General features: G+C 29.7%; 1 protein-coding gene across 1 annotated transcript; it reads left to right on the top strand.

The window, feature by feature from the left end:
* The first annotated feature begins 8,477 nt into the window (after window positions 1–8,477).
* On the top strand, window positions 8,478–12,044 carry LOC118051644 (transcription factor bHLH68). Its single transcript, XM_035062346.2, has 9 exons — window positions 8,478–9,026; window positions 9,312–9,627; window positions 9,947–10,021; window positions 10,243–10,308; window positions 10,589–10,654; window positions 10,828–10,884; window positions 11,082–11,126; window positions 11,381–11,425; window positions 11,607–12,044. The coding sequence occupies exons 1-9, from the start codon at window positions 8,776–8,778 to the stop codon at window positions 11,736–11,738; spliced, it is 1,053 nt and encodes a 350-aa protein (XP_034918237.1). The 5' UTR covers window positions 8,478–8,775; the 3' UTR covers window positions 11,739–12,044.
* The last annotated feature ends 754 nt before the right edge of the window (window positions 12,045–12,798 follow it).

Below are 12,798 nucleotides of genomic sequence, written 5' to 3'. Positions count from 1 at the left end.
GCTTGCAGTAGAACAATCGTCAGTTCGAGTTTTAGAAACCTTATAACCATTGTAAGTTTACATATTCGTTAATTTCAGGACCTGTGAGATTAGTCGAGGTGTTACTAGTTGGCTGGATACACATGTTAATATATAAAAAATAAAAAAATAAAAGTATTCAAAATAAATATAAAGGTTAATGAATTTATTTCAAAGTGGAGAAAACTTCATGTATTTGACTGTAATTAATTTGAGATTCAAACATAACTTGATGAAGTTCTAAATATTAGAGCAGTATATATTTGCTAACGAGAGTCTAATAGTTAATTAATAAATCTGACTTTTACTTCTGTTACCCTCGTCATCGTCTATGTTCGTAAAATATATATGCACGGTCACTTGCAACAAAACGTCACCGCAAACAATTAAAAAAGAATCTTTCGATTATCATTGATATAAACATATCAATATCTATAAAAAAATATTTTAAAAATAATTCTTTTAATTTTTTTATATGTATAAAACACAACTAAAAAAAATTATCACGGTCTTAAATATTCACATTTGCATTAGAGTTACAATGAAGAACTCTCACCATCTTAATAAAATTGGTCCAATTAGTGAGTCAACATGGTGATTCGTTGACTCGATCTCTTATCTAATTGAGTTTAAAATCAAATTATATAAGATTTAATTTGGTATAACCTAATCAATTTAAAAGATATACTCATGCCTCAATCCGAACCTTGTTAGACTTTTGATTTCATTTTTTTTTTTCAAAACTACATAATTTAAAAGATTTATATATATATAAAAATATATTATAGAGACGATATATTTTTAGATTGGCATGATATTTAGTGAAAGAGGTATTAGATGTTCATGCAAAATGTGTAAAAATAAAATGTTTCTCGATTCAAATGTTGCAACAATGCATTTTTATTAAAAAAATTAATGAAAAAAATAAGTGTATTGATATGAACACGAAGAACCATATGTTCCTTATGATACCATGGTAGAAAGGATAGTTGAGTTAACTTCTAATTTTAGCAACGCACATGAACTTATATATGACAATAATAATTCTTATAGGAATATAGTTATCGATGCGATAACAATGAATCAAGGTCATCCTAGTCAATGTCCAATTATAATGAAGAAACCTAATGCAGATGCGAACAAATTTTTTTATCCATTTGAAAGATTCTGACGAACCATTATGGGATGGTTTCATAAATTATAGTAATTTATCTATTGTTGCACAGGTGTTTAATATCAAATCAGATCATAGGTTGAGTGAAGCCAGCTATGACAAAATTAGTGAATGGGTAAAAAACATTTTACCTGAAGGGAACATGCTGAAAGTAAACTTTTATTCTGCTAGTCGATAAAAATGAGTCAATTGATGATGAAGAAGAAGAAGAAGAAGAAGAAGAATTTTGATTAATTTGCATAAAAAGAATGTTTACTGCCATAAACTATAATGTAATATTTATAGATGAAATTCACTTGAATGTAATGACAATGATATTAATTTATTATTAAATGACAAGAAAATATTTATTTTAATATTGTGATGTTAACTGGTGTTATTGTGTTATGTGTTCAACTTTAAATCTAAGTATTTGAAGGATAGATAGATAGATAGACATAGGGAATATAAATATAATTTGGCATCAGACACTATTTTACACTGATAAAAATACCGACAAACTATACATTACATATCGATATACCAATAGAATGTATCTGTTAGTATATTTCATAGACCATGGGAATTGTTCCCCTTCACCCTAGCACTATTCATGTGTTCATTACATAAAGATATACCGATAGAATGTGTCCATTAATATATTCTAGAGACCATGAGAATTGTGTCCCTTTACCTTGGTACTATTCTCAATGTTCATTACATATAGATATACCGATATAATGTGTCTGTCGGTATATCTCAAAGACCATGGGAACTATTCCCCTTCACCCTGGAACTGTTTGCGATGTTTATTACATACGGATATACCGATGAAATGTGTTCCTCAGTATATTTTAGAGATCATGGGAACTTTTTCCCTTCATCCTTAGCGCTGTTCACGGTGTTCATTATATATGAGTATACCGACATAATTTGTCTATCGGTATATTCCAAAGACCATGGGAATTGTTCCCCTTCACCTTGGCACTATTCACGGTGTTCATTATATATGGGTATACTGATGAAATGTGTTCGTCGGTATATTCTAGATATCATGAGAATTGTTTACTTCTCAATACGGTGATAATTAATGATCTTTCAACTGTTCACTTTTTTTCTCCACGGAATCACTAATGGAATGAAAAGCCTTTAGTGATATTTAGAGGGGCTTTCTGAAAAATAACATTTCATTTGAAAATTTTCATTTGACTTTACAAACAAAATCACCAATGAAAATATTAAAAATATTAATATTTAATCGCCTATCGGTAATACTGTCGGTAAAAACTAAATAAAAGACCTAAATCATATTAGATCACGACTTTATCTTCTTCACTAACACACCCGTTTCTTTTTCTTTCTCTTTCTCTTCTGTCTCTCATTCTCACCTGAGATCAAGCATTCTTTCTTTTCTTATCCTAAGCTATGTATATTTCTTTATTTTTCTTTCTGTTTTTAAGTTTATTTAACATGTATTTTTTATTTTTATTTTAATTAAGAGCCAAAATAAATCGTGCCATCAAGGTAAGAATTTTTCATTCATTTTTCTTCTTTTCTGTGTTTTTCTTTTGCATTATTTTTGTTTTTTTGTCATTATTTTTGTTCAATTTTGTGTTTTTAATAATTTTAGAAATTAATAAATGAAATGAATTTTAGTTGTTATTGAAATAAGTTTTGCATTATTTTGTTGAATTTTAGTTATTTTTTTCAAATCTATTGTTAATTCAATTTCAATAAATGTTTAGGGATAATTTTAATTACTATTTTGTATTTATTTATTTTATAATAAAATTTTGTAAATTTAATATTTAAAATACTATCACTTAGAAATAATTGTGTAGAATTTTAGATGTTATTGTAAGAAGTTTTGCATTATTTTGTTGAATTTCAATTGTTTTGTTTTTCAATTTTGTTGTTTAATTTCAATTAAATGTGTATGATTAATTTTCATTATTATTTTTTAATTTTTGTAAATTTATTTTTAAAAAATATTGTCATATAGAAAATGAAAATTCTCTACGAAAGTTGAATTATGCTAAATTGTTAGAAGAAATTGAATAAAAGCAACTGTTTTGCGGCATATACATTTTGTATTTGCATGTTTAAAAATTTTGAGTGGTCCCCTATATAAAGAGATGCTGGTAAGTCTATTACACGTAGTGTTGCTACTAGTGGTGAGGCACAAGTTAGGTTAGAATTAGAGAGCGTTAAGTGCAGTCCTCATCCATATTTCTAGAGCGGCAAAAAAGATTTAAAATTGGCATCTAGGGTTTCTTTTGTATTTCATGCTATTTATTATTATTAGGTTAACTTAGGGACACTCATGCATACAATGCACACACTAGCTTACCCTTTACGTGGCATGTTCTAGTGAGCAAAAACTACTTTCTGCCATGTCATTGGAAGTGTTATGTTGTTGTTTTCTTATTAGGGCAATTTGTGGTGCTGCTAGTGCAATGTCTTCAGCATATTTTTTTTCTTTTTATCTCTCTTCCCCTCAAAATTGATGCTAGACATGCAAAATTTTAGAGTTGTCCTTTTATTTATTGAGATTTTAACTTTGGTTTTTATTTTTTTGTTTTTTAATTTTTATTCTTAGCCCTTTTATAAAATTATGATTTGTTTTTAATTTTATCCTTTAATTTTAATTTGTGATATGTTATTTTTTCCACTTCGGTCTTTATCCTTTTAAGTTTTTTTGGATCATTTTGTTAAATTGATATCTCTTTTTAATTTCACCTTTGAATAAAAAAAATCTATAGTCATCATCTAATTTATGTTTTATTTCAATTTTGATCCTTATTTTTTAAATTTTTATTTTATTAAATTGATTTTTCTTTTCAATTTCAACCTTCAATAAAAAAATTTAAGTTGTCCTCTAATTTATTTTTTATTTTAATTTGAACCTTATTTTTTTAATTTTCCTTGTAGTAAATTGTTTTTCTTTTAATTTTACCCTTCAATAAAAAAAAATTAGTTGTACTCTAATTTATTTTTTATTTCCATATTGATGCCATTCTTTTAATGGCTATTTTTTTTTTTATCCTTTTCTATAGTTTAATTTCTTTCCCAACCCCATCATTTAACATATGATTGGTTCAATTTCACTCTTCAATAAAAAAAAAAAGTTGTTCTCTATTTTGTTTTCTATTTCAATGTTGATCCTTTTGTTTTAATTTTTTTTTTGTGTTGAATCCTTTTGTATAGTTTTTTTTTATTACATCCTTCAACATTTGATTAGGTGAAGATTAGGCTTCATGATTTTTTTAATTGGGGTGTTTCTAGTTTAATGATCCAAGTTACAGGTTTGGAAAGTTAAAGCAAATTGACATCTTTTTTTTTTGTTTTACTTATTTTTCTTAATTTTCAATTTCATCATTCAATATTTTTTTAAAAGGGGCTTTGTGGTTTTTTTTTTTTTAATTTTATATTAGGTTATCTCGGTCTCATGACTTGAATCGTGAGTTTGAAAAGTTAACTTGAATTAGCTCGACACTTTTTATGGGGTGTTTTTTTTTTTTCTAAAAAAAAGAATTTTAATCTTTTTTTAAAAACATCAATTTTTACAAAAAAAAATAATAATAATAATAATCTAACCCTGCAGTGTAGGGCGGGTCAACATCTAATGCCATATCTATTTGTGAGCATATTTCTTACTTAAATATATTGTATATATGCAATATGTTATACTTAAAAAAACATGATATTCTTTAAGTATTTCACTGTTCATATACCAAAAGAAAATTCTTTATGGAGCTTCATTGTTTATATGAATAATAAAGCTATTTTTTTTTTTTGTCTTCTTCTTCTTTTCAGTCTAGCCTTTTTTTCTTCTTCTTCCATTTCTCCCTTTTCTTTTGTAGTTTACTCTTTTTTTTTCTCATTTTCATCCTCTAATTTTTTTAATAGTTATCCAAGTTGCCTTTTGGATTGGACAAGTCAATTGAATTATATTAAACAATTCTCACACAATTTAATTTTAACCCCAAGCTAGTAAATAGTCGGGCCGAGAGGTTTCTTTTTGGTCAATTTTCATCTTCTTTTTCTTCTAGTTTTTATACTCAAACTTTTTTTACCAACTGACCATGTTGCCTTTAAACCAACAAATTTGACTAGATCATGTTAAGATAAATTACACATGGTTTAATTTTAAACATGGGCCACATAAAATTTGGGCTGAGAATTTTTTTTTTTTTTTATCAATTTCATTATTTTTTTCTTAATTTTACGTTAGATTTTTTAACCTGTGAAACAAGTAGCCAAGTTAAATAGTCATGTTGATGTAACTCCCATAAAATTTAATATTAAAATTTTCAAGGTTAACTCGCTATAAATAATATAATAATAATATTGAATAATTTTCTATAGTGTATATATTTTTTGTTATTTTCAAATCCAACCCGTATTATACACATAAGTCTGTAAACTCTCTCTCTCTCTCTCTCTCTCTCTCTCTCTCTCTCTCATGTATATTTTGCTCGTACATACATGGTATCCCTAGTCAATCCGGCCTTCATATAATTATTAATTGAGTCAACTGAACTTCATACCATAAAAAGACAATCGAATAATAATGTAATTTAAGTTAATTAATAAGATTTTGAAGGTTGAAGGATAATCCACTAATTAATGAATATATAATTGGAGACTATCTATTTCATCTTTGACCTAGAAAAAAGTCTAAGAAAGATTTTATTCCGTTAATTTACAAATAACTAACACCAATATTGGCTTCATTAATTTTAACTTAATTCTTCGTATTTAAATAAACTTATTGCATATATAATCACACATATTATGATTGTAAAATTATTTTGATAACGTTTCTAAATATAAAGATAAATTGATAGGAAATGACATATATTTATATCTTTATCAATCTGTTGACTTCATAATTATTGAAAGCATGACATAATTTTCTTTCGTGGACATGGATTATCATGAATAGCATCACAACTTAATGAAAACAGTTAAAATCAAACAATATTTCTCATATAATATTATTTTATTCAATGAGAAATCGAAATACAAGAATCTCAACAAAAGTGCAAGTAAGATTAAGAAGATTGTATTTCCTCATATCTTGCTAACATAAATACTTGAAAAAATGATTATTTGTGATAGGAGTGCTCCGAGGCATTAAAGCAAGGATGGAAAAGCAACGATAATTAATAACATATAGTATGATTCTGGGGAAATGGTAATCATTCCTTTTGGAGACCTTAGGATAGGGATCTCCAAACCCAAGATTTTGACCTCTCGAAAAGTGTGATATGTCGACCGTCTCATCTCTCACGGGTCCATTAATCTCACATTTACCACATTCTTAGAAGATTATCCATGTATACAATATACATGTATGTCACCACACCACACACAGCTAGCAGTTCTTATTTTCCCATCATCCTGACGTACGTAGCTGTCATCCATCTTTTTTTTTTACAATAAACATTTAGATTAATTTATATCTCAATTAATTTTATAAAACACTAAAATTAATAACTAGATAAACCTTCAATAATTTTAAAATTTATAACACTCAAAAATGATTTTTAAAAAACATACCCGGTATCTATCTAGTTGTGGTACCTCATTATCCATTCTTTTTTCTTTCATCAGTGGGTGGTCAGTCCATCTATAGTGTAGTTTAAATTAAGCATGATTTTCCTATTCTTTCAGCTATACAATGCAGCTATATATGACATCGCTCTTTATACATAATTGAGCCAGTGTATATTTTGCCCATTTCATAGAATTTTCTACTTGCATGGTAGTAAATAGTGCCTAGTCCATGAAGAGTGAAAGAGTATTTAGCCACGTAGATTATAAAGAGGCGGCCATTATATATATATATATATATATAACCTGCTTAGAGACAATTTACTGCATGTTTGCTTCACAACTCGATAAATTCAATCACAAAACCATATTATGACAGAAGAAGAAAAAAACAGAGGAGCATAATAAGAATAGAAATTACTTTCGGTGCATTAAATCCTATTAAAGTAGCTATGTGTGAGGGTGGGACGTGGAAATGAAATTTTAAATGTTAGTTGTGTATGCTATAGTTTGAATGTAAACTAGATTTTAATTTCATGGCCAATAATCACTCTATTAATTAGGAAGTCATTCTCAAGAAAAAAGAAATTTAAGTCATGATTTTATATTGTTTAGTTGCAAGAGATTTTGGGTTTAATTAAATCTTATTTTGATGTTTGGAATATATTTTGGTGATTAGAAAGAAACATTTCATTCAAAAAATTTAAATTGGTAAGTGAAAATTCAATGAATAATTTTATATTATTCTCTAAATATATTTTCAAGTGATTTTTTTAAGTTAAAATAAGAGCAAATTTATTATTATCTTGTGTTTCATTTTATTAGAAGGAACTAGGATAATGAGAATCAAATTCTTGACTATTTAGTTGTTAAGACTATTAAATAGCATGAAAGAAATCCAAAAATTAAACTTATTAGATGAATTCCAATAAATAATTTTATATTATCTTGCATGATGCATTACATTGTATAAACTTATATAGAATGTACATTTAAATATCTACAGCTAATAAATATGTTATACAAGGAAAAGACAACTAGAGAGCACCAATTCTGGAGCATAATGATATGAAGAGACAAAGGATAATTCAAAATTTAAATTTTCATTAAAATCCTTATATCAATATCAATAGCATAAATTTTTGGATTAAAATTATTTTTAAAATAATATTAAAGTTTCAATGATTAAATAATTATAAATTCAAGTTTTACTACATATATTCTCTCTAATTAAATTAAAAATTAAGTGCATGCAAGTTAGTTATGAGGTTTTATAAATTTCAAGTTTCAATAATTTTTATTTGATGGAATGTATTTTTGAATAATTAAAGATGGCAACGGGTACCACAAGTTAAGTTTCTAGTATATCTATATCGAAAATAAATATTTATACCAATTATTCTTTAAATTAAAAAAATTCAGATATTCACGATATATTACCTAATTACTTTTTATTATTAAAAAAAAAAGTAACACACACACACATATATATACACCCCTATTTTGGTGGGTACCCAATATGTTTAAATTAAATTACAATCTCTACAAATAATATTCGGTACATTCATAAAGAATGAGCTAAAAATTAAATCACAATAAAACATGATGGAAAAATTTGTACACCTACTGTCATTGTAGTGAAATCATTTTCTTCTTCTTTTTAGTATTTTAAATTAACTAGAGTTCATAATACCTTTTGTGTCCCACTTTGAGCTAAAGCAAAAGCAGAGATAAAGTAGAAAAGAAAAACATACAAAAGAAAGGGAAAAAAAAAGAGAGAAGAAAAAAGTAAAGTAATAAAGAAAGGAGGGAGAGAAACAAAGACAGGTTCTCAAACCTCCATGATTTAAATTCTCTAAACAGGAGGACTTTCTTCTATTTAATCCAGAACAGGAAGACCCCTCAAACTTTCTACAAAGACACTGCTTAGGAGCTTCAAGAAAAGGAAGGAGAAATAAAAAAGAGAGATTTATAGCCAGTACAACTAGAGTGAAAGAGATCATCATATACCAAGGGGAAAAATATATATATTCTGTAGGAAGGCAATGAATAGAGGAGTTTTGCAGAGTTCACCGGTGCAGCAAATGATGGCCGGCAACCCTAACTGGTGGAGCATCAACAATATGAGGCCACCAATAACTCATCATCAACAACCCTCTCCTTTTCTGCCTCCTCCGAGTCTCTTCCCTCAATTCCTACCTTCCATTTCTTCTTCTTCATCATCTTCTCTCCCTCTTCCTTCTTGGATTAATGATAACCCAGATCAGCTTCCAGAGTCATGGAGCCAACTACTTCTGTAAAGTTCTTCCCTGTCTATCTCTCATTCCCACACACACACCTCATAAGTACTCTTGATGCAACTTTATGGATGTGCTTTATTAATCATACTTGTTCTTGCGGTCTTCTTCTAGACATGTTTGTCATGCTTGTTCTAGTGGTCTTCTTCTAGAAATGTTTGATGGCACTCTTTAATCTCATCTCTTTCTTTCTAGATCCTGGACAGTTTCTATATATCATGAGTTATACAAATGAAGAGTGGATATTAAAACTTACTTGGGTTTTGTGTGATATGATCTTTTAGGGGTGGATTGGTGTGTGATGAAGACAAGAGCAATATAAGCAATTTTCAAGCAAAGAAGATGGAGAATTGGGAGGAGCAAGTGTTACATCAAGCATCAAGTGCCTCGGTTATGGATGTCAAGCAAGAAAACTCTGCAAGCAACTACGTGTATGGTGCAAATGAAGATTTCCAGGCAGCTGCAAAACCTACAGCTTGTTCTCAAGTGATACCTGCTTCATCCCCCAAGTCCTGTGTTACCAGTTTCAGCAGTAACATGTTGGATTTCTCCACCAGCAAAGGAGATGGAAGGCATCCACCACCAGATCGATCTTCTGATGTGAGTGAAAGTGGAAGAGGGTTGTTTTCCACTGACTTTTCATTAAGAAATCCTATTTATTTTAGGGCTTCAACAGGAAGCTCTTCACGTATCCCTTCATAATGGCCAAAATCAATATCCGTTAATTAATTTGAATAGGTTATCCACCAAAGAGAATTCAGAAAACCTTTCATTTTTTTTATTTTTTATAAATTCTTGATTCTACATCTAGATTAAGGGTTTTGTTAGGTCTCAAACTGTTAATTATATGTACTATAACAGGCTTGAAGCAATCAGATTTGTTATTAAATACTTCTTCTGCTATCTTCCCTTTTGGTAGTGTAACAGCACCGCTAATGGTGGGGCAGTAAAGAAAGCTAGGGTTCAATCTTCTTCAGCGCAACCTACCTTTAAGGTAATGTACACATCTGAAGAGAATCCTCCGTCACATAATACACATAGAGCACGCACATGCACAAACATCCGCTGGGGTGGTGGCTGTATTTGTCTTTCTTGATTGTCCATTTCTTGAACCACGGTGATTCTTTTAATTAATTTGCATCTTTAATTCTTCATTAAGAGATTAAAGAAGAAGAAGAAAACAATTTTAAGCACATGCATGTTTGAATTCACCAGGTGAGGAAGGAGAAATTAGGTGATAGGATTACCGCTCTTCACCAGCTTGTTTCTCCCTTTGGGAAGGTGAGCTTTAATTTCTCTTATTTATTAAAAAATAAATATTGCTAGATCTCGCAGATAAAAAAAGGAATAAAACAAACGTAACTCTTTTTATGGATATACATAAAAGAAGATTTTTCCCACTAATAAAAGCTTTCCCTTTTCCTTCAACTTCTGTTTTTCCGATTTACATTTTTTATTTTTATTTTTATTTTAAGGCTAGAGTTTTCACGTAAACCTAGCTATAAAGAAGACAAGAAATATGACTTTGGATGTTTGTGGTGTGGTATTCTCACTTTTGCAGACTGACACGGCCTCTGTCTTGTTAGAAGCTATAGGGTACATCAGATTCCTTCAGAGCCAAATTGAGGTGATGTTCCTTTCTTCCTTTTATTTTCACGAACAACCATGAACCAGTGATGGCACCCTGCAAAAGATTTAACTATTACACAATATTCCTTTAACATTCTTTTAGATATTGAAGTCCTAAACATATATATTTATATATATTCCCTCCTCCTACCCCCCTCGAATATATTGCAGGCTCTCAGCTTACCGTACTTGGGCAGTGGATCCACAAATATGAGGCAGCAACAATCTGTAAGAAACTGAGTTCATAAAATTCCATTACTTCTCCACTCCCAAAGCATCAAAAAAAAAAAAAAAAACTCATGCATATATATATATATATATATATATATATATATCTGTGGTTATGTCCTTGCATGCGCATGATATATTTCTTTTTCTTAATTATATGATATTAACTGGTTGATGATTGTACATTTTCTTGGTAGGTTCAAGGAGAAAGCAACTGTATATTTCCCGAGGACCCCGGCCAGGTATGCTTTATTGGATCCATTACCTCCTTAAAAGGGTTTGGGAAGCTTGAATTTGAAACCAGAAAGGAAAAGCTACTGCCTTGCTAGCTAGCACTGTGCAGTGAATCCCCCCCCCTAAAGAATGCTCTAAATGAACATTGCTCTCAGCTTTATGGACTGTTAAAGGCAATCTGAGTTTGCATTTCAAAATTGTAAGATTATATATGCAACCAAGAAAGCTAATAATGCTTTTGCCGTGTTGTTTATTTGACTAGCTGTTGAATGATAGTTGCGTAAAGAGGAAAGGAGCTTCTCAGCAGGTACTTTTTTAATTTATTAAAAACCAGCTCTTTCTCGCTTTTCCTTTCTAATTTAATAAAGTTCCCTTCTGATTATCTCGCTACTCTATACTAGTAATTAATCCACCCATATATAATTTAACAGAGAAAACATCATTGACATGTTTTCCTTTCTTTGGAACGTTAATGTGTTAATAACCAGGACTCTCACGGCGAGCCGAAGGACCTGAGGAGTAGAGGATTGTGTCTTGTTCCGGTGTCATGCACACTGCAAGTTGGCAGCGATAATGGAGCAGACTACTGGGCTCCCGCTCTCGGAGGGGGGTTCCGATAGGCGGAGCAATCTTCCGGTGGGAGGTTTTAGCACACGAGGAGCTTCATAAAATGATATAACATCATTAGCAGTCACTCTGCTCAAATCTAAGGCTGATTGCTCATGATGCTATATGCGGTCTTCGCTATCTGTGTGTGCTCTCTAGTTTGGGCCTGAATATCTTTAATTAGAACACTCTGATTTAAGATCAAGACTTATAATCTATCTATGTTCTTCTTCCTCATTTAGCTGCTACTGAGATCGATGATGCTTTCATGTAAATGCACTACTTCTAGTATGGTTAATCATTTTAATGCTTGTTGCGCACGGATTAAGCAGCCTTTCTTGGATGATCACCATTAATTGTCAGCATTCTGAATATCATTTCTTTTGTAAATTCTTCAGTATTTCTAAAACCCTACTGTAAAAATATCTTCTATATCCAAAAAAAAGCACCCATAATTTTTTTTTATAATCTATAAAATCCTAAAATAAAATCTTCAAACTAAAAAAAAGGATGGCTATAAAGTTTACAATAGAAGTTAAACAAAACCCAACAGCTAAAGTCTAGTGTTTGCTTATCTGTGTATTACTTCCGAGCTAAGAGCCAAAGCACTTTCTCTATAATATAAAATTAATATAAATGATATTATGAAGATGGTTTTTGACATAATATCATATTTATTTGATAAAAATTAAACATGAGATAATGTAGGTTTATGCAAGTTTCAATCCCAAAAACTTTTAGTTGAAAAAAATATATTAGAAAATAATATAAACATATCCTGAAAATTTTATTTAATAACTTAAACTTATTAAATTAAATGATTCCTTGATATTTTAAAAGAGAAACGAAGCAACTGTGTGCAAGATCAGCAAATGGTGCCCTCCCAATTTCGTGTAACCTGATCATTGCATTTTGCCAAAAGTGAAGGATTTCCAAGCCTGAAATAAGCAATCAAAATCCTTTGGAATGACCCAAGAGCTACTATAGCAACGCATACATGATCAAAGCAGCTATGCTTTTCGGTAGCGTAGGAGCAATTGATTAACTTTTTTTTTTTTTGAAAAATCATTGCAA

This window comes from Populus alba, chromosome 18 (genome assembly GCF_005239225.2).
Source record: "Populus alba chromosome 18, ASM523922v2, whole genome shotgun sequence".
NCBI lineage: Eukaryota > Viridiplantae > Streptophyta > Magnoliopsida > Malpighiales > Salicaceae > Populus > Populus alba.
Note: the sequence above shows the minus strand (reverse complement) of the source record. Positions and strands in the feature narration are given on the sequence as shown.

Bases quoted from the DNA above. Each gene is read 5' to 3' on its own strand.
- LOC118051644 (XM_035062346.2), top strand. From the start codon at position 8,776: ATGAATAGAGGAGTTTTGCAGAGTTCACCGGTGCAGCAAATGATGGCC. The intron at 9,027-9,311 runs GTAAAGTTCTTC...ATGATCTTTTAG, and splicing joins TCATGGAGCCAACTACTTCT to GGGTGGATTGGTGTGTGATG. The intron at 11,426-11,606 runs GTACTTTTTTAA...GTTAATAACCAG, and splicing joins GGAAAGGAGCTTCTCAGCAG to GACTCTCACGGCGAGCCGAA.